Source organism: Oxyura jamaicensis, chromosome 8 (assembly GCF_011077185.1).
Source record: "Oxyura jamaicensis isolate SHBP4307 breed ruddy duck chromosome 8, BPBGC_Ojam_1.0, whole genome shotgun sequence".
In the NCBI taxonomy this organism is placed as follows: domain Eukaryota; kingdom Metazoa; phylum Chordata; class Aves; order Anseriformes; family Anatidae; genus Oxyura; species Oxyura jamaicensis.
Genome location: NC_048900.1, coordinates 17,207,126 through 17,228,123, shown reverse-complemented (window position 1 = coordinate 17,228,123; position 20,998 = coordinate 17,207,126). Strand labels below are relative to the sequence as shown.

The 20,998-nt window shown below is 42.5% G+C and overlaps 1 protein-coding gene and 1 long non-coding RNA gene across 4 annotated transcripts; both read right to left on the bottom strand.

Moving 5' to 3' along the window:
• Positions 1–170: 170 nt before the first annotated feature.
• On the bottom strand, positions 171–19,092 carry MCOLN2 (mucolipin 2). 3 transcript variants are annotated; one of them, XM_035333636.1, is made up of 14 exons: positions 18,855–19,092; positions 16,336–16,495; positions 13,764–13,937; positions 11,141–11,285; positions 10,577–10,664; positions 10,342–10,438; positions 9,801–9,900; positions 8,195–8,310; positions 6,635–6,784; positions 4,985–5,086; positions 4,748–4,870; positions 2,831–3,037; positions 2,165–2,280; positions 171–884 (listed from the first exon to the last, which is right to left on the bottom strand). In XM_035333636.1, the coding sequence occupies exons 1-14, from the start codon at positions 18,902–18,904 to the stop codon at positions 848–850; spliced, it is 1,665 nt and encodes a 554-aa protein (XP_035189527.1). In that variant the 5' UTR covers positions 18,905–19,092; the 3' UTR covers positions 171–847. The 3 variants fall into 3 exon arrangements, with proteins under 3 accessions (XP_035189527.1, XP_035189529.1, XP_035189528.1); XM_035333638.1 differs by lacking the exon at positions 18,855–19,092 and adding an exon at positions 18,073–18,435; XM_035333637.1 differs by lacking the exon at positions 18,855–19,092 and adding an exon at positions 17,316–17,642.
• Positions 11,903–12,970, bottom strand: LOC118170980. The gene is made up of 2 exons (XR_004752977.1): positions 12,854–12,970; positions 11,903–12,750 (listed from the first exon to the last, which is right to left on the bottom strand). It is a non-coding gene; the product is annotated as an uncharacterized LOC118170980 (long non-coding RNA).
• Positions 19,093–20,998: the final 1,906 nt, after the last annotated feature.

Here is a 20,998-nt window from a genome sequence, read left to right as displayed (position 1 = left end):
AGAGAAAAAATTGAAGTCTTTTCATCATTCCTTACATTATGCTTGCCATGGAAGTTTCCAACTATGCAAAAAAGCATTTACCTATAGGTAAAGCAGTAAGTTTAATTTGGACACAATATACACATCAAATAGTGTGAGCATAATAGAGAAGACTCACAACCAAAAAAGGGTAACAAATTGCTTTTGTTTATAGTAAAGCTGTCAAACAGAAAAATGATCTAAAAAAGGTTTATGTTAAAACTGATACACAAGAAGGAGAACAGCAATTATTTTGCACTTTTTGCAGCTCCGCAGTTTTACATAAATTTATTCCAAGAAAACAAATTGTGCCAAGTAGAAGTTAGTCTCAATGCTAAATGCATCACTTGAAGTGAAATTAAAGCCTCCTCCCTTTTCCTTGCTAATAGCTGTAATACTCTAATTTTATTTATTTTTGTGCACGTGTTTTTGCTTTTACTGTGGAATTATTTTTAAATATCATTCTTGTATTTCTTATTAAGACGACCTGCTGGTTCAGCACCCGTTTTCTTCCTCCTGGAGGTGATTAGCAAACAGAGCTCCCACAGACACTTCTCAAGGATCAGCCTTCTTTAACGTGACAAAACTTGGGGCAAGAACACAGTTCTTCACAGCTCTTCTCCAGACCAAGCTGGGCTCTTTTCCTGGTCAGCCAGCTGAGGTCACATTAGCAGCTTTTCTTCCCCCAACACCTTAATTAGGTACAATTAGTCTGTTCACAACGAGGCAGGTCCAGATAGTGGGTTTCGTTGCAATTTGGAGAATTATTATTCTCCATACAACTATGTTTTCTTTGCATACATTAGTGGTGAATTTCAATGCAGAATTGTCAATTAATGAGTATTAAGTTGTCATCACTTTGTTGCCTGCAAAAGAAAAGTTTAGTATTTTTCATTCAGTAAGGAATAGGAAGCAATATAAAACTATGATGAATTTTGATCGTTCTGCCCCATGCTCTCCCATTTCATTATACAGTTCTCCACACCTGCACTGAGACAATTGAGCAGAAACTGTTTTAGTAACAAGACCTATAGATTTGCACTCCAGCTAGCAAGCTTCTGTCCTCACCCCACTCTGCAGGATATTACAACATAATATATTTATTATGCTCAAGCAGACAAGAATCTCTTAGCTTGCATGGTAACTCAGATGTGAAACCTGAAGCTGTACCTAGCTGGCTTTCTTATGAAAAAGTGCCCACAGCAACTGCTGGGATACCTGCCCATCATTATCTCACTGGCTCCTTTTTGGCTAAGTTTTTTTTCTGCCAGAGTACAACAAAAGTATAAGGTTGCATTTCACAAAAGCCTCAGTATATAAGAAGGATTCGTTACACCAGTTGGGACTGAAAAGGAATTCACATTCAGCACTATTCCTTCTCCCATAGCCTTTGCTTCCTTGCCCTGTGCCCACAATCATTCTGTGCACAAGCACAAATACTCCTTGACTGCCTAGTGACAGTGACAAGAAGCCTCCTATCTTCAGTCACTCACTCAGAGGTGAGTTAGGTTTCCTCAGAAACAGGATTCTATTCTTAGAATTCCAAACCAGATAAGCACCAGATGAGATCTTCATACCTCACCATGACCAGCTTAAGAAGGACCACAGCTTGGATCTCCAAAGGTTTGAATTTAGTGGCAACCAGACATTTAGAAAAGTTTCTGGTATCGTGACAGATTATATTGGACTGGTTGGCCTCACAGATACAACATAGCTGTGGAATTAAGTACAGGTCCCTTGCTGAATCACATCCTCTTGATGTCTACTACTTCCTGCAGCCTAGTGGAAAAGCTATTTAGAAACAGAAGACTTCAACCCTAAGTTGCAGAGACATAATTTTCTCTTGACTTCTTGGCAGCTCCACATTATATTTTGCCATCCTTCTGTCAACTTCCACCAGTTTCTGCATGGTAACTTCTACATGAGCAAAACCCTTAAGATGTGTTTAAACTTAGAAAAGCTCCCCTTCACTACAAGCAGACTAAAAATCTAACACCAAGTAAAACACAAGAGGGATAACAGAGCTCAAGTAATCCATGGACAGAATTCTGGGTGCTCCAACATTTGTGAAGCTCCACTTTGCAGTGAGAAGCTAACTGGTATACTTCTGAGAATAACACTCACCAGCAACAAACACCCTACTAACCTTCTACAGCAACAGATGGATGGCATGGAAGCCTGTTCTTTTCTATAACACACATTGCCACAGTCTTTTAGAAATTCATGTAGATCTGTTACTGGAAACCCACTTTGCTGGTATTTCTGAAAAATAAAGCATGTTACTACAAAACATCAGAAATTACTGGGCATTAAGTGTTTTCAAGTCTCCTCTAGAGTACAAAAGTCAAAAAAAATATTTAATGATTTGTTTCATTCAATGTTGCTATAAGAAAAAAAATACAATCCCATCCCAGAAACACCATAGATGTAGTGGGACCAGAGCAAACTAAAAGTGACATAAAATTCATATTGTCCAGATTCTTTTACATCTAGTTGACTGACTGCAAGAACGAGCAAGCAGGCGTGAATCATGCTTGCACTGATCCTCCCTTGTTCCAGTTAGCTGCTGTGCTCACTGCAATTGCCCTGGGTTCATTTTCAGTAGGAACAGCAATACTGGATTCCCAAGGCCCCAGTGTGGACATTCAGCATTGCCATGCAGAGGAAATGCTCTCCAAAACACTAGTTCAGCATACAAGATTTTAATATTCCAGTCAGTCATCATAATTAGTACCAGATATTATGGTGTTGAGCGATGAACAAGAATAAATACAGAACTGGTTAGAAGTGCAACGGAATACTAATGTTTTACCTTTATGGTGTCATAGGAGTCGGTGATGAGTGCAATAAAAAGGCTGAGGATCATGTATATAAACAGACTAATGAAGGAATACAGATATAACCGACTGAACACCCACACCAACGTGCTTTTCTGCTGGATCTGAGCAAATGTTGCAAACATATCATCACCGTTGACCAAAGAAAACAGACACTCAGCCACTGTGTTCAGATCTTCAAACTAGAAAATAACAAGTACAAATACTATTAGAATTTCAATCACTCATCCAGATTAAAGGGAATGTGACAAGTGTAACTACAAGACAAATATTTCCTCCCCTTAGAGCTTTACTCTTAGCAGAAAGAGCAAACCGAAGCACTACCATCCTTCATTTTTTTCCTGCACATTAAACCTGAAACATACGTATCAGTAGTAGCCATGCTTGTATTTCTACTCAGTTCTGAGCATTTTACATTGGCTCTTTCGCCTGTTGAGCATCACAGGTCTATTTTGTGATAATAGATCTTCTTACATTTCTGTTGTCAATAAGTGACCACTGCATAAAATTTAAGTTCTTAAATTTTAAGCTATTCTAGACCTGCAGGGAAATAAAGAAAAAAAACAGCATAGTTATGTTTTCCAACTAAGGTTTTTCAAAATATCTGAGAATAAGGACCTCTCTCCTCTGTACCTTGCCCAGCAGGGAAGGCTCTTCCCTCTCCCAGTGCAGGGAGCAGGCTGCCAGCCCAGCACTGGGCTCCACATGCTCTGTACAGCGCCACGCTGCCTTCCCGTGGGGCACAGGGGAAGTGTTCAGAAATAGCGACAGTGACAAAAACTCCTACAGAACTACAGTTGTTTCCCCGATATCGATCTGTAATATTAGCACGAATTAACATGGAAATAGATAAGCACATTGTTGACTACATTTCCTTCTGCTCAGATCATTAGCGCACTTGCTACAAGGATTGCAGGGAAGATTTCAGGGAACAGTATTCATGTTGTGCTTCTTACAAAGAATTTAGCTGCCATGACAACAGGTCTCACAGCATATAGCATCTCTGAGAAATGCACTGTCCTCAGTTTAAAATATATGCAGACTGAACACATACACTTCAGAGGAGAGAGTTTTAAGTTTGATGAATCCAAGCCCTGGGGGTAACAAAAGCTAAAGCCAGCACTGCAGCATGCATCTTCGTTACTATATATAGGGTGTGTAATCAGAAATCAAGCACAAGAAGTCATTTGTTATCCGTGAACGGGCATTCAGAATTTATGACATCAGGAACCTGCTTTCCTTCCCCCAAACAGTCAGATAAAGCATCCACTATGAAAAGAAAACAAAACTTAGATGTTTTTTGTGTCCATATTGCAATATATAAAGCTTTACTTCTGTACACAGGTTCCTGAGAAGAGAAACACACCAGGCAAACATTTTGATATCAAGCGTACGCAAACAAAGCATAATAAAAGAAACCACAACATACCCAGACAAAGCCAAGTAAACAGAGAAGACAACCACTCATCCACCCATCTGAGTTAAGATTTAGTGGCTGAAGCTACATGGCAAGGAAAAGATTTGGGAAACAGTCTGGGTGTGATGCCCAGACACGCTAACAGGGAACTTCACTCCAGTTGCACCGGAACTGCCAGAAGAGGGCGACAGAGAACAGCGCAAGGCACCTCTAGCCCCAGCCGAACGGAACCCACCCAGACCCCCAGCTTTCAGGGCAGTACCGCTCAGAGAAAGCGAGAATTGAGTTATTTTGTTAAAAGAAGCAGGTGACAAGAAGTGTACGTGGAAGGAGAAGTGCTCCCATGTTCTTCTGTGTTGGAGCTTTTAAACAACAACAAAAAAAAATACCAGAAATGAGTCCTAAATTCATAACTGGGAGCTACACACAGACAGTTACACAGTTAACCAGAAAAGGAGTAACACTGCTGACATACCTTTTCGTGGTAAGGTCCCAATACAATCCAGCCACAGAAAGTATAGCCAAGATAAATCATCCCAGCACAACAACAAAACCTTAGCACTTTGGGCAATGATGCTTGCATAGTTAAAATGAGCACCTACAAAAAAGCATGGAGGAAAGGAAAAGGGGTCACACATTAAACAGAGACCTGATTAGGAGTGACAGACGTAAATATATATTATAATTGTTGAATATTTGATTCCAGCCTTACATTGTAGGTTTGAAAGTATCCCAGGTATCTGATGACTCCAACCCACACAAATAAAGTTGATGTTCCAAGTAAAATGCTGCAGACATCATAGCTTGTAAGATTCTAAGGGATCCAAAGAGAGCAAGTGGTCAGGTTACCAAGCAAGAATTATGTCAGTTTGAGAGCTGATCAAGTTTCAGCAGGTCAACAAACAAGGCAGGACAGTCTGATATCCAAAAGATATTGCTACATCACAAAAATCAGACCATAGTGTGCTGCACTTGTTTAGCAAGACGACCCAAACGCACTAGTGCTGCAAATAGAAGCACATCTATGCTGATATTTTTGAAGTTTTTCACAAAGCCTGGAAGAACTAAAGCCCTTACTTCAGTTACTATATAGTTCTAAGAGCAGATTGGAGATATCTCCAAATTTATTTATTTTTTTTAATGAAAGAGTTAACATACACCATTGTCAGGCCAACAAGCTTTCATTCACTATTTAGTATCATGGGAGCCATCATTTAAACAAGTTAGCCTCGGGACCGCAGCCCTGTCTGTGCTACAAGCATTAACAGCTTTGAACAGGTTGCCAGCTGTCTGAAGTGGAACACGGTTTTCACTACCAACGACGTTTGTAACCAATTCTACTTGCATTCTGCTTGAGCAGATAGTTAGAACTGGTGACAGTAAGTGTTAGATACTCATTTAGATCACAATTTCCCACCCTCATCTCCCCCAACCTCACAATACAACTGGACATTGGCAAGTGCTTCCTCTGCAAACCACTCTGTGCCTTTGCCCTTTGAACATTAGTACACATGAAGCAGCAGCAGCACACCACCTATTCTGCTTTTCCCAGAATACAAAGTTTTGTGAACATACAAATCGTTGACACACAGCTCTACTGAAATTAAAAAAAAAAAAAAAGAAAACCAAACCAGTAAGAGCTGCCAGCTGGACAAAACACATTGATTTCAGCAAACCCAGACGAGGAGGTCAAGGACTAGCAGTTGACACCGGTTTTGCCTGTAGTTTGGGCAGGCTGGGACAGCAAGCTGTAACAGCTATTTTTCCAGCCCCTGGAGCCATTGAGGCCCCTGTTTTATCCAAGGGGATGACTCTTGACTTCCCAGTGCAACATGCACTACCACTACTTACAGGAATAACATAACCCAGGGATTTTAGTTAGGAACTGTCTACCCACAGGTTCTAAACCAGGGATTAGGGGACTTAGCACTGTGGAAATTAGATGTTTAAACAGCTTACAAGGTCTTAATGAATGACACCAGGGAAAGGGGGACTGAAAGCAATTATTAGCAAGAATAGCCCAGCACAGCCTTCATTTAAATAGATGATGCATACGTGTCCTTTTTGATGAATGCAAAAATCCCACCACCACGCATAAGAGCGGTGCTCAGAAAGAAGAGCAAGCCCAGAAGTTTGATGTGATGTACAAAATAAGCCTCAAGGGGGAACAAATGCACAATGTCTCGGGCAGCTGCCTGTGTTCCAGTACAGAGGACAACGACATAAGAGAAATAAGAACTAGCAAGAAGCAAACAAGATAACTATTAACTATTGTAGCTCACTTTCATTTGTCCCCAAGTTAAAACACATTACACCTGATTGTAACAAGACTAGTACTTTACCTGAAGCATTAAACTCTCACCTTGGCTTTTATTTCCATTTTTAGGATTGACCCAATGATTGTCATCACATCACTGATAATTACTAGGACATACCATCCATTTATGAACTCCAGGCGATCAGCATGACAGACATGACGTTTATATTTCTCCAAGAAGAAGTTCACAAATCTCTGTTGACAAGCATTTATATGTTTAGTTACAGATCACCTTAGATGAAAAATATGTACAGATGCCCTAGTACTGTAGTAATGCTCAAGATCCATATACCCACATTTCCCATTGTTTTGCTGGAATAATAGCCTAGAAGTTATTGGCAACAGCAAGAGAAATAAACGTAAAGAAAAAGAATTTAGACCAGTGAAAACCAAGTTCCCATAGAACAGCTGACTTCTTAAGTGATCCCCACTAACCTAGCCATGTCTTGTTATCCCCTTGTCAACTGCCTTCACAAGAGGTTCCTATCCATCCACAACAGGAATGATGAATAATTGATAACTACAACTCAAACATGGCTGTAAGGCAAGAGCTCGCCCTTCTGACAGAGCCAACAATACCACCTCCTGCACCCCACATGGTGTATCTGCTCTCACTTGTTCTTTTGGCTCATAAAGAAGTGACAGCGTCCATACCCATGACAGCAGTTTGATAACACCTCCGCTGAATTCTTAAACCGCACAAGGGTGAGGACAAAAAGCTACAAAAAGGATATACTGAATAAGGTAAACAAGTATCTGTGCTTTCATATCATACATATCCTGCACTTATTTTCCAGCTCCCATAAGCCATATGCTTACAGAGTCTGCGCCAATTAATTGTTACAGACTGTTACGCCTCAGGGCCCAGCTTGTGTCTCTGTATCAGCCTTTGGCCCTGAAGAACCAAGTCTGCTTACACAAGGCTCCACAAGCAGCTCGAGATGCAGTCAGTCTCAGAGTCTGCAAAGGAAGGTAACCAAGAGGAATCTGACAGCAGGCTGACCAGGGATAGCAGAGGGAGAAGGAAGAACTGAGAAGGTCAGTTCCAGTCTCAGAAATACCAACAAATAGCCAGAATTAAAATATATGCTATGCTTTCTGTTCTCCAGTTATTGTTGGCTTCGAGGGATGTTCATTAAAGTATTAATTTACAACATGACCTGTATGGGACTTCTGCTCTGAAGTCACTGAAGGAGAATTCATACTTTGAAGGTGTATGATGTGTTGGCTGTTAACAGCACAAAGACTCAGAAGTATTATTTTGTTTGTGGAGGTTTTGATGGTTTTGTTTGTTTGTTTTGTATAAGATCCTGAACAACAGTAAGTCCTGGACACACACCCAAAAAAGTGCCCTCTTAGCGCCCTCAAGAGATAAAATGAAATGTTTCATATTACAGTACAATACAACCAGAAGTAAAACCCCTTTCTGCCAGCAACTGTTCATCACAGACACTTACACATCCTTTCTAGCAATAGATATAGCAAGAGAACAACATCCTTGGAAGTGATTTGCCAGCCAGTATTTCAAAACATCCCACTTCACAAAACCAGCATCGGACATGATAAAGACAAAATAAACATTGAGATTATGAGTTCTGTGCTTACTTTTTGTAGCCTCAAGGCAAGAACAATGGATCGTGTGCAGAGGATAAGAGATGCTAAGCAACTTAAGATGACAAATCCATCAAAAACCAGAATATACTGACTGTTTTTCTGGAGAACTGTAAAAAGCCAGGGAAAGGAAAAAGAGTTAGTCTTCACATCTTTTTGAGCACATACTGTTACAAAATAGTCAGATATATTGCATTTAAACTCTTACCCCGTGAAGAAAGGATGTATGAAACTACTCATTTTTGAGAAAGTACGTCTTGAGTACAATTGACCAGAGAATTACATGGGTATCAAGAATTACAAGCATGCTTGAGTTTTTCAAAATTAAAACAAAAACAGAAATATTAATACAGTGTCCCCTTATTCCACTAGGTTCATCTCTCCATCATCTACATCTGCGCTCCAGTGTTACCACTACACAGGGTAAAAGAAGTGATGTTGATATGAGTCAACATCTGTATTCACTTAAAAACTAACCACAAAAATCCCACGTCCTTTCTCATTCCCTGACCTGCAATCAGAAACTTGTTTGACTTTTGCATTGTATTCTTTTCATGCACAGATTTAGAAGCCATCCTGTAAACCCCAAAACAGATGTTTTATCATTAATTGTCCCTATCACAACATGTATTTTTTAACTATATGAAATACAGTAAAACACTCTTTACCATTGTAAACAGCACTTCAGCTTTATTGCAAAATTACACATGGTCCCTCAGCTGGTTATTACATGTAAATAGACTACTCAAGAACAGCTAGCTGAAATACAGACACCAAGAAATTATTGTAAATAGATGCAAGCCAGAACACTTTGTGGTTATTCAGAACACACTAAGATCTCTCTCTAATATCAGTACCACATGCTATTATCAGAGAAAAGTTGGCTTTGGCCAAAGGCAGGCTATTTAACATCATCATTAATTGAGATCCTATATAGGACACGTAACTATTACTCCGCCACAGTCCTTTACAGCAAGTCGACATACAGAAATAGTCACATGCTGTTCAGTACAGTGACTATTCCTGCAAAGGAGTCTTTAGTACACAATCCTCAACCATTAGATGAAGCCTTAATAATAGAAAAAAAAGTAGATAACATGCCCTGCTTATGCACATCATGGAATTTATCAGTGGAAAAAACAACAACTCTAAACTCTTTCAGAAATAGCATGCTTCAACTGCTCATAAAGAAACACTTTTGAAAGCTGTAAAAAGGATTGAGTTGGGAATTTACCATTGTTAGTGCATGAACTGGAATTGTTTGAGCAATCTCAGGTCAGTAGAACAATTAAAATCTCTAAGAGAAACACCCACCCTCCTTCCAGATAGAGCCTACTGCTAACACACACACCAGTATACAGAGATTACAGAGATGCCTATGTTACCTCAATCTCTTCTGTAAAAGGGGATTATTTCCCAAACACGTAATTACAAAGAGGTAATGAGTTACATCAGGCACAGCTTTTTGTTATAAGTGCAAGGAGTGGGTAGGATGAACAGGACAGGGAAAGTCTTGTTAGACAGACTCTTACAGAGCAGGTGAAATGACAGGAGGAGATGTGCAACACTGCCATTGTGCAGAAGCGTGTGCTACACTCACCAGAGCCAAGTATGTGCCAGTCTTTGCATTCTTGAATATCAGTATCACTATCAAAATAGATTTTGATTTTTCCACTGTGAGCTCTATTATTGAAAGTGATCTGGAAACACAAAAGTATATCAAAATCAAGACCAACAAAAATTTATTTATAAAACAAATTTTGGTAACTGCTTTGACATAATATGCATCAGTATTTGTTATTCAGGTAAGCCTTAAGAAAGCTGTCACCATAAACAGTGGTGTAGAAATAGTCTGAGAACGTGTATCTTATAGCATAAAAAGCAGTATTCCAAGAAGCCAAACTTCAAGTTTAACCTTTAGTAGGCTAACAATTACTTACCTCCTTCTTAGGCTATGAAGTTAGCAGCTGGAAACAACATTGGCCCATGGAAACAATTTCAGGAACCTTTGGTAAGAAGGGGTAAGGGCCAGGACTCAACTGCTTTTCCCTTCCAGTCTATATACAAGGATGATGTCTGTGGGCCCTTAAGCTCTTGTTATATATACAGTGTTGGAAATGCCATACCCCATAGTCACTTACAGTATTTTGAAATGCATAGCAGTCAGGCAATTCACGGGCATGGATTGTTTGTAGGGCAATGCCTTTCAGCTTGAAGGAGATTTCAACCTGTATAAGCCTGAATGTTTTAAAAAGTGTATAAATATACACACAAATACATGCATGCACAAAGCATAGAAACCATACAAATCCAAACCCATCATATCCATATGAAAAAGTGAAGAAAAATGCAAAACCAAATCTCACACTACTTTACCTATAAAATTCAAGATTGAAGAATGAAGAGTTCAACTTCAGTTCAGCCTTTTTACTGGCCAGCTCCTGTGGCTTTAAAAGGATACATTCTGCAAAGAGAAGAGGAAAAGAAAATGCTAAAAATTTCATATATAAAGCACCATAAAATTCAGATGATTAGGTTCAATCATAAGTCCTAATCAAGCAAATATTCATACAGAGCCCCAGCTATGGGATTACGTAAGCAGCTGTGGAGAAGCTGCAGCCAGGTCTCTGGTCTGACAGGTGGTAAGGACACCCACCTACTGAAGTCACAGCCTTACAGCATTCAGAAATATGCATTTGAACTTTCTGCACGGAATAGAGATGAAAAAAAAAAAAAGAAACAACCCACTGATGACAGCAGCTGAATGGCTTCCTATAGTCTACACAGTTGTCATTTTTAGGTAGGTAAGCAAGAGGGAAAGGGGCAAAAAAAAACATGCACACCACACAAAAAAGCCGTAAGTATTAAACTTTACTGATTTAGCATTAGAATTTAAATACTCCACAGTTCAAAATAGTTTTTAGTACAACAGTACCATACCTGTTTCAGTAGAAATGTCTATGTTCAGTGTGTCATTGGAAGGAAGCATTGCACCTTTCTTGTACTGTTGTTTACAAATTTTTAAACCTGATCCATCGTGTTCATAACCAAGCGTCCCCAAGGATATGTTCTTTAATTGTTTGTACTAGTATAAAAGCAAAACAGAACTAGAAGTTAACAGAGACGCTCCTCTTTCTGCAAGAGACAGTAGCTTGCTGTCTCAGAGTTACTTGCGTCAATACAACTTTTGCATTTAAAAAAAAAAAAAAAACCTCCTCTCAACTTGCACACTATGTGAAAGTAAAGATTTTGGGGCATCTCATGGCAAGCTAAGCCGGCTGCTGGCCACTAATGAGTAGTGCTTGACATCCTGGTTACACAGTGACTAGGTGCCCCACACCTACTGGGCTGCCAGCAAATGATTACCTGTGTGCTGTTCAGCAAGCCAGCAGACAAGCTTTAATGAGATGCATGGCAGGGACTTCAATGCAGTCCTGCTACTAACCACACACACTCCAGGGATATCTTATGTATTTAACTCATGAAGGTGTTAGTTTTCAAACCACTTGAAACTTTAAGATCTTTGGTTTAAAATTCAGCACAAGTTTAAAAAAATCCTGGGCTGTATAAATTAAACCTTCTGTCTTGAACTTAGATGTTGGTTAAAAGCACAACAAGAAGTTTAGGACTTGCATGAGCTCTTACGGGTTTAGTGTTAAGGCCTGGAACGACTCGTAAGTGATTCTCGAATTTCCACTCTTCTTCTATAGCAAACCCTCCCCTAAAGCAATCATCTCACAGCAGGCAGAAGGTAAGTGTACCCAAATTATTACTGCCTCCATGAAGAGGTTTAGGTTGAAAGTACAGACAGTCCAAGACACAGATTTTATCTTTGTCCATAAAACCTACCCCAAGAGCAAAATCAAAGCGACTACAGGAGAGCAAAGCCACGTATCCGCTGTACAGCTAGCAACCACAGAGCACACACACAAGCTTGGGCAGTGTCCAAAAGTAATTTAACCTGTCTGCTCTACACAAGTACAGAGGCAACTCAAAGAGTGCCTGTGAAGGCACTTCAGTTTCCACTTACTTTAAATACAGTGCAAGTCACCTGGAAAGCGTCACTGCGCTAGCTTCTTCATATGTGCTTAAAAACAAGGGCCAGAAATGCAAGCCAATAATGAATGTCAAGTTAAGCATTCTCCATGCATGGATCCACTGAAAAAAACTCTGTTTCAAGGCTGATCCTATCCTGACCTGCCTCCCACGCAGCCCCCAGGCTGGAAGCCAGATATATGCTCTGACCATGCAGTCACACCTTGCAGATGTGCATTGGTGATGCTGGCACCTGGGACACAGCTCCTGCAGTACCTCTCAGCTGCCCAACAGCAGAGCCGCTCAGTAACAAGCCCATGTGCCAACCCAGCTCAGCACCAGCACCCAGGTTACACAAATTTATGCTTCTTAAACAATACGTCTACATTTATACAACAGACATTTTATGAAGAGACCTTTTTCTGATGCCTGTATCACACATTGGCTCATTCTTGAGGATATAAGCTATTATTTCTCTACTGTCTTCTATCTGGACTTCACCTCAGCATTAGTGCCTACAAAAGAAGGAAAGAGAAAGCGAGCAAGGAAGAAAAAGAATGTTTTTGAGCAGAAATAGTAGCAATATTGAGAACTCAGAAGGAAGACGGAGAAAACTACTTCAGCACTCATTTTAGCAGCCAGACTCTTGACCTTGCCCAGCACAGTAGAAATGTGTTTGACCTGCTGAGGGCTCTACTGTATGTAGTGTAGAGATGTCTGAGAAGCATCCAGCCCCAGCACAAGCACGCAGTTAAAGAGCAGGCATGGCCTCACACCATAGCACCCCCAGATGCTGCTGGGCACAGCTAGCAGTGGGTAGCACTGCTCTGTGTCAGAACCAACGTCCCAAGGTCCGGGGAGGGGAGAGGCGGTTTAAAGCCACTTGCTGTTCATCCCGCCTGAACTGTTCCTGGGCCTATCACCATTTCTGAACAAAGACAATGTCCCATTTTAGACACACACAACCTCTTTCATCTCATGGCTTCTGAATGTATTAAAATTAAATATAAAAATACGTACTGAATTTTCATTCTAGATTTATTCACCCTCCTCCCTCAATTATAAAGGGGAGGTTCCATAAAATGCCCTCCCTAGCCAGGGCCAGTGCCCCTACATTCCTGGGAGTACCGTATTCCCCATTTTGAGGCCTCTGGCACTCACTACAAAGCTGCAATTCAGTATAGCTGTAAGCACAGAATTTTTTGAATACCACACATAGGTATACTCATACCCATGGCTCTTCAAAGCAAGACCTAAACAAAGGTTCCAGTTCATGCGAGATGACTGATTCTTTTTAGGTTTTCTGGATTTCAGTACTATCCACTAACTGAATAAAACTTGTCTTGGATTTATCTCCAGGAGACAAAAATGCAGACATCTACAGACAAGCTTCAGAACATCCCACCTAAGTGGATTCACTAAAATATCAAAGTTGAAATTCAAGTAGAGACAGAAAAATAGAGGCTTAGCAGAGGTCTATTAGCTCTATATTCAGCTTCAACACTTCATTATAAACAAATGCACTTACCTGATTAATAACATAGAAAATACTATCGTAAGCATCCTGCTGTGTATATATGCTGCAGCTGTAGTCATCTTCATCAACACCAGAATAGCCTTTCAGGAATAGGTGCTTAAAAGCAACAGTGTTTTCCTCTTTGAATGAGACCACCAGCTGGTTACTCAAACCAAAGAAGATAAGCTGACAAGAGAAACAGAAGTTAGAGTTTTGAGTACTGTTCAAGCAGCAACATTTTGGGAACAGCCTTGAAGTACAAAAAATACAAAATAGAGAGGTGGCTGTTACTGCAATCCTGCTATAATACAAGCAGAGTACTGCCTGTTTACAATGCTAGTAAATACCACAAGACTACTAAAGTCAAGATATATGGCATGAATACCACATGCATGGCAAAAGAAACAGCAAATTAAAGCTTTCTCTTGATTCCAAAACTTACAGTGCAACAAGTACACAAAAAGCTAGGTCACTGCTGCCTTTTACATACCCACAACCTGCAGCTCTAACTTAAATTTGACAAAAAATTTGTGGAGGGTGCAAAGGACAGAAGAGCTCACCTAACAGCACAGACCACTACCCCCAAAACACCCTGCTTTGCTATGGGACAAATTCCAGCAGGTCCTTGGCATGGCACAGGGCTGCAGCAAAGCTATGTGGGACCCCAGGGCAATGAAAAGCATCACCTGGTGCCCCAGGTGCTGCTTAAGGAGGCTGTAACAAGCAGCAGCCGCAGACAGCAGAATTACTTCTCAGGATACATGCTGACCTACTGCATGGATGTCCCATGCCCACCACCATGGAAAATACAAAAGGAGTCTAGATGCTGAAATCAAGCAGCAAGAGTTTCTTCATGAACATCATAGCTGGAGCATATCCCAGGCCCCTAATAGCTAACCCCACAGGCTTCAACTGTTTACTAATAGTAAATGTGAAACTGGCTCATTACTGCGTTGAGTTTCCAAGCCCTGCAAGAAACTGGTAGAAGCAGGGAACTAGTAAGAGGGTGAAGCTGCAGGGGAACCACAAACTTAGAAGTCCCCCAAGGCAAACAGGCAGGCTCCACCAAGATTCAGGTGCCTTCACTGAAAACAATGGAAGCTGGAAAGCATACCTACTTTTTCCCCTTCACTGGCACACTTCATTGTTTGTCCTAGGCAGTAATTGCTTAGATGTGGGCTAGGCTAAAAGGATACATGCAGCAGTACTTTTTCCTCTAAATATGGAGAAAGACTTCTTGGTTGCACAGCAAAACTGCAGCCAGAACAAAGAAAAAGGAGGTACCAGCTGTGCTTGTTATGCACTATCTTTAGATTAAAGATATTCATGCTTCTAGCCAAGTTTTAAATCAATTACATCTTCAGTTGGCTACAAAATTGTTAACTATGCTACAAATGAGTCCGCAGCACTCTAGTTAGGAGCTCTGGAAGAACAAAAAACAAAAACAAGAACAACAAACCCACAGGGGTCTTCCAACTGCAATACAGAGAAATCAAACAGCAGGATTTCCTCACGGGATTCCCTAGGGGATTTCTGCACAGAGTTGGAGTAAAACTTATTCCCCATGCTGGGACAGATGCCTCTTCTGCTTCTCAGTAAGGCACAGATGTCCAGCTGCTACGTCACACCTAAGGAGCTGCCACAGGAGCCCTAGTAATAGGCTGACATGAGGCAGTAGCAGCTACAAGAAGGCTTAAACAACTTCCAGGACATCATTTGAGATCTGTGAAATATACAGACACTTACAAGAATCCGTCTACCTGGTATTAGCTCCTATTCAAGACTGTCCTGATCGTTCAGTTTGTTTTCCTTCCCTTGCTGACTACCTGGCAGGTGTCAGAGCAAGGCCCAAGGTCGACTTGTAAGAAGCCTTAGGAATCGATCCAGGAAGTCTTGTGGCCTTAGAAAGCAAAGCAGCAGAGCACCCTTCTGCTCACAGAGGGCTGTGGAGGGACTTGCCAGTCAGCATTTGCCAGTTGATAGTCAGGTAACCAGCCACACCATGACAGCAGTGTGTTTAACAGCCTCCTGCTCCTACCTGCCCAGCTCTCCACAGGCTGTTTGAAAGGCATCACTTGGTGACAGAAGCAAGGGGAACGTCTGATTCCCGCAGCCTGGTCATCCCCTGCATCAGCAGACAGACTGCCTAGCATTTTCACGCTGAACACATAGATTTGAAGGTACTGACTAGATTTTGAGGAGCGCCACTTTTGACATGAGCCAGTGAAACAGTGATATTTGAATGCAGCAGGAAGCAGAACATGCAGCAGCACTGTGGCACGAGCACTTCTTAAGATGGTGTTGGATTTAGAGGAAGAGATGAGTAATTTCTTTAAAGTGCTATCTTAGCAACAACAAATTATCTGGTCAAACACTGCCGCAAAACCTCTAGGAGGCTTTTGTAATTTAATTTGTTATTCTTCCCCTTCAACATACAGCTTTCACAGTATTTTTTTTCTTTCTGGACTGAAGCAGAAAGTCAAAGCCAATGAAGAATACCCAGAGATGGCAGAGAGCAAGACCACAGACCTCATTCTCCAGCATATCATTGCTTTTTAAAAAGTAAAAACAGAGGAAAGATTACCTGTGTAGTCACCATAAGTATCTTCAAAATCTGCAAAGCCAGTTTCCATGGTATCTGACGTCTTGCTCTGTATTTTTCACATGGGTTCATGAAGTAAAATTTCAAATCCTCTTTTAGCGCTGTCTCTTTTAGGTCTAAATCTGACTGAGCCATCATATTTCTGCCATATAAACAATGTTAATTAGAACCCAACAGAACACTTCAGCAAATGATTCCCTCATATTGCATTTTCACCTCAGATCATGACATAAAAGGTCTGCAATTTCTTTTTAAACAGTAGAATTTAAGAAATATTAACATATGATCACAATTAAAATCACTCAGCCATAACATAATTAAACAGCTATTTCTCAGGAAACAGTTGTTAAATAGGACCTGTAATAGCAATAACAGGTCTAGTTTTATCTGTTTCTTAAAACTGAAGCTTTGAAACAAGAAGAGGCCACTGTTAACACTTCACTGAACAACCCACATTCCACCACCAAAAAAAGGTGTCTTTAAGACTAAACAACCCAGGCTTCAGAGCGCACTGCCCTCATGAACACATCTCTTTAAGGGCTAAAGTCGTAGACATTTAAATATTTGAGGAAAAAAAATAATACATTAAACGCTAGAAGAACAAGCACAGAGGACTGCTGTTGTAGATGTCTTAAACCACTGAAAGTTGCTCCCTCTCAGCTGAACAGGGCACTGGAAGCTGTCCCCTTCTCTCAGTCTTTCTAACCTCGTTCTCCGGTGCTGCAGTTGTCAGTTTCCCTGCCTCAGACAAAGGTCAGAACCAAGCCTGTAACTTTTTTCCCCCCTCCAGTTGTTAAGGGGGAGCGAGCACATCTGAAACAGCTACACCAGCTGATTATCAGTCCCGTTAACCACCCACAGAACTGCTCCCACCTTCCAAATTTGTAATGGAAATTTTCTCAAGGTCAAAACCAAAGCCACCAATTCCAAGTTTTCAGATTCAGCCTTACTTCTGTCCCCACCTGTCCGAGGAGTGCAGGTATTTCTGCCCGAACCGTAGACCACGAGGTGCGTTTGGCTTGCTAGGGCAGGCAAACAGGAGAAGCGAGAGCTAAACGCAAAGGCAGCCCAGTGCCATTCCTCCATAAGAGGAAGTGAAAAAGCTATTTTAGCATCAGAATCTCAAAGGTTATCTTTATTACACATTAAATCAATCATTCACAAAGAGAAGGGTGGGGGGGCTGATTTTGGTTTTGAGACATGGAAAACACAGGAATGTTTTTAAAAAGAAAACTTGTAAAATACAACTCTACTTGGATTTTTAAGAAAAAAAAAACAAATGTGATTAAAGTTAGCCCAGTATAAGATATAAAGTTGGAAAAACCAAACAAATCTAACAGAAAAGTATAATTATAACTGTGAGCAGCCTCTAAGGAAGGAGAGATGTGTGCTTTCCAACCCAGCACTGACACCCCAGAAAAGAGCTTCTCCTGTCCCAGCTGCTCACGAACAGGCAGAAGCGCTTGTGTGGCACACAACGAACACGATCTGCCCCCAGACCAAAACGAACAGGAGCAGGGAAAGGAAGAGGACACAGAGCAGGCTTAAGCTGGATCTGATTGATATTTAAAGCATAGAAGTATGACGTAAAAAAGCACTCCAAGATATAAGCAAAATCCTCCCTTAAACTTCAAGTAAATCATACCTGAAAGGGCAGATGTTAAACCAAACAGCAAGCTTTCTGAGAAAGACTATTTCCTCAGATATTCGAGGACATACCTTGGAAATCACGGTGGTTTGTTCCAAAGTTGCCTCTCAAGCCTGTACAGCTACTCTAGCAGCTAGGAGTTGACTAATAACAGTACTTTCACTTCTACACAACCCTCGCTTATCTCCACAGCGAGGGATCATCTTCAGTGATGCCTTCAGCTTCCTCCACTGACCAGCTGCAGAAACTCTTGGCAGGAAATTCCGCCACGGAAAGCAGCGCACATTTTGATTTACAAAAGAGGTGAGACTCAAGCCTGCATCACTGTTGGGCTTCTGCTTCCAGCAACCAACAGGCAGGAGTGCTCTGGTGTGATATTTAAGAAATAACGCCCTCAGCAACAGGTGATACACAGCAATTGCTTTCTAACCCGTTAATTTATAGAATAGATGCAAAGTACCATTCAAATCAATGGCGTTAAATTGCAGAACTGCGACTTCTAACCAAAATATTAGGAAATAAACGTGAAGAGCGGTGGTTAGAGCGCTCTGAGCGGTCAGCGGGGGCCGCACGCTGTGAGCATCGCGCGGCTCTGAGCCCCCAGCTCGGGGCACGGCAGGGGGGCGGCTGCACCCCGGCACGGCCCCGGGGGTACCGGCACGAGCGAGCTGTGCCCGGGGGAGCCGACACCGCGGCGTTACTTGCCCGTTACCTGCCGCTCCGCGCCCCGCAGCCGGGACCGACCTCCCGCAGCCCAGCTCGGGGGCTGCCCTCGGCGGCTGCCCTCCACCGCCGCCGCTCCCCACCCCAGCCCCGCCGCCTCCCAGCCCCGCCGCCTCCCCGCCCTGCTCACCCGCTAGCGGCGGCCCGGCCGCCGGGCAGGTACTTGAGGGAGATCTCCATGGGCGGCCCGCGGCGCGAACGGGCGGCAGGGAGGGAGAGAGGCGGCACCGCCTCCCGAGCGGCCGGGGCTGCGCAGCGCCGTCCCGCCGGGCCGCGGCCCCGCCGGCTTTAAGGGGCGCGGGCGGAGGAGGGCGGACACGTGCCCGAGGCCCGGCGGGACGGGACGGCAGCGGACGGGACCCGGGGCCGCGGCACAGCGGTGCCCTTCCGGCGGAGGCAGGGGCAGAGGCTGGCCCGGCGGCACCTCGGTGCTGGAGAAGCGGCGTTTTGTGCCCCCTCCAAACGGGGAGGGTTGGCGGGGGCTTCACCAGAGCACCCGCGAGCCCCTCACCTGCCTGCACGACTTACGGACTTGTTTTTAATTGGGAAGGTGTGAGCGTAACGGGGGATGATTTCCCCTCTTTGCATGCGTACTGTACTCCTTCCCTCAGGGATGTGCGGCACGGGCAGCAGTGCCCTGAAGGTCCCCCTTCCCCTCAGTCTAACTTAATTCTGTAACTACACAGGAGCTCTGCTAAAAACAAGAAGTTTTCGCTGCCCAGCCATATGCAAAACCACGGTACTGAGACGAGCTTCGGGGTCAGAACTGCTGTTACCACATGTGGTGCCCCGCTGCTTATTTTCATGAGGGAATACTGACTGGAAAAACCTGCACAAAGCAACTCTTACCCCTCCACACCTTCGTGGACAGCACTTAAGAGCCCCGTTTTCTTTCAGAGGGCATTTTTGAGCACAATGATTTTGTCTGGTGTTTAATTTGCTTATTTGCTCTCCCCACCTACACTTTACAGTGCTATCTGTGCCTGCCTGGTGGTTGTATCGGCACGAAGATAGCGATGTCTCCAGGATGCAGCTTTACATGTGTTGCTAGCGTTGCTGATGTTGAGGTCACTGATACTGAGGTCAAGACTTTTTTTTAACTGAGATCGTAGTCTCTATGAGGCTATAGTCAGCACATCATATATTGACAAGAAATAAGAGTAAAAAGCCCCATCACGTGCAGCAGCAGCAGCTGTAGGGCTCCTGGCAGAACTGCTCTGTGTCTCGGTTGCAGCCAGCAGACCAGAAAGCACAGAACCACCTGGCTGCTTCTCAGGTGAGCCAAGTGCTCAGCAGAGGAGGGTCCTGAACACCAAGAACTGAGCAGGTCACAAATCTGGGCAGCAAGCACTTGGATTGATAGCAACACAGAGAAAAATAAATGAGCATCTCTTTCTCTTAATAAATAAATAGATATGTAATACAAAGAGCATTTGTTTTTAGCCACAACTGGACAATTTGAGCAGGTGTCAGCCAGTAACTTTTCAAAGTACTGATCTTTCCCTCATATTCTAGCCTGCACCCATGGCTGGAAATATATAAGCGTTGCTCTGCTAACCTTCTGAGCAGTTTGTCCCTCCTTTTCCTCCCACCCCAGCCTATCCACTGCTTCACATAGCCATCTCCTAATTTCAGATAACCCTTCCTTTCTGGCTTCACACTGTGGCCTTTCCCATCATTGTCTAAATGCAAGTTGCATTGTGTCTTGCCTCCCCCAAACCACACAGCTATCAGCAGTGCTTGATTAGAAGCAGCACTAACACAGCCTGGTGTTCCAGCAGTGCTCTGTGTCTCAATTTATTGCCATTTAGCTGCAACACAAGTACAGGGCTGTACTTAAAGGCTCTAACTGGACTCTTGCTGTGGAACAAACTTCACCATGAGGTTTACTCCTTAGGCAACAGAAACTACTCTTGAGTAGAAGATGTATCCTCCTAGAAATTAAATGAATCTGTATACAGTATCTTGTCCTGCTTTTGTGTCATCCACTATAGTTTTCTATGCCTTATTCTCATGCTGCAGGCTTCTATTAACGTGATTTCTCCCTACTTCTATGAAACTTAGCAAGAATTTGATACTTCAAAGCTGTCAAATTCTGCTGAAATCTGTTACCGATTTTGTAAGTTAACAGAGATGAGGCATACACTCTGCCTTGCTTCAAAATGAAATTAGACTACTACTTCCCTTATAAATGTATTGGAAAACAAAGTGTTCCATATCTGTTTACAAAAGGCATCTGCATTTTGAGCAAGTTAATTCAGGGAGGAAAAAAAA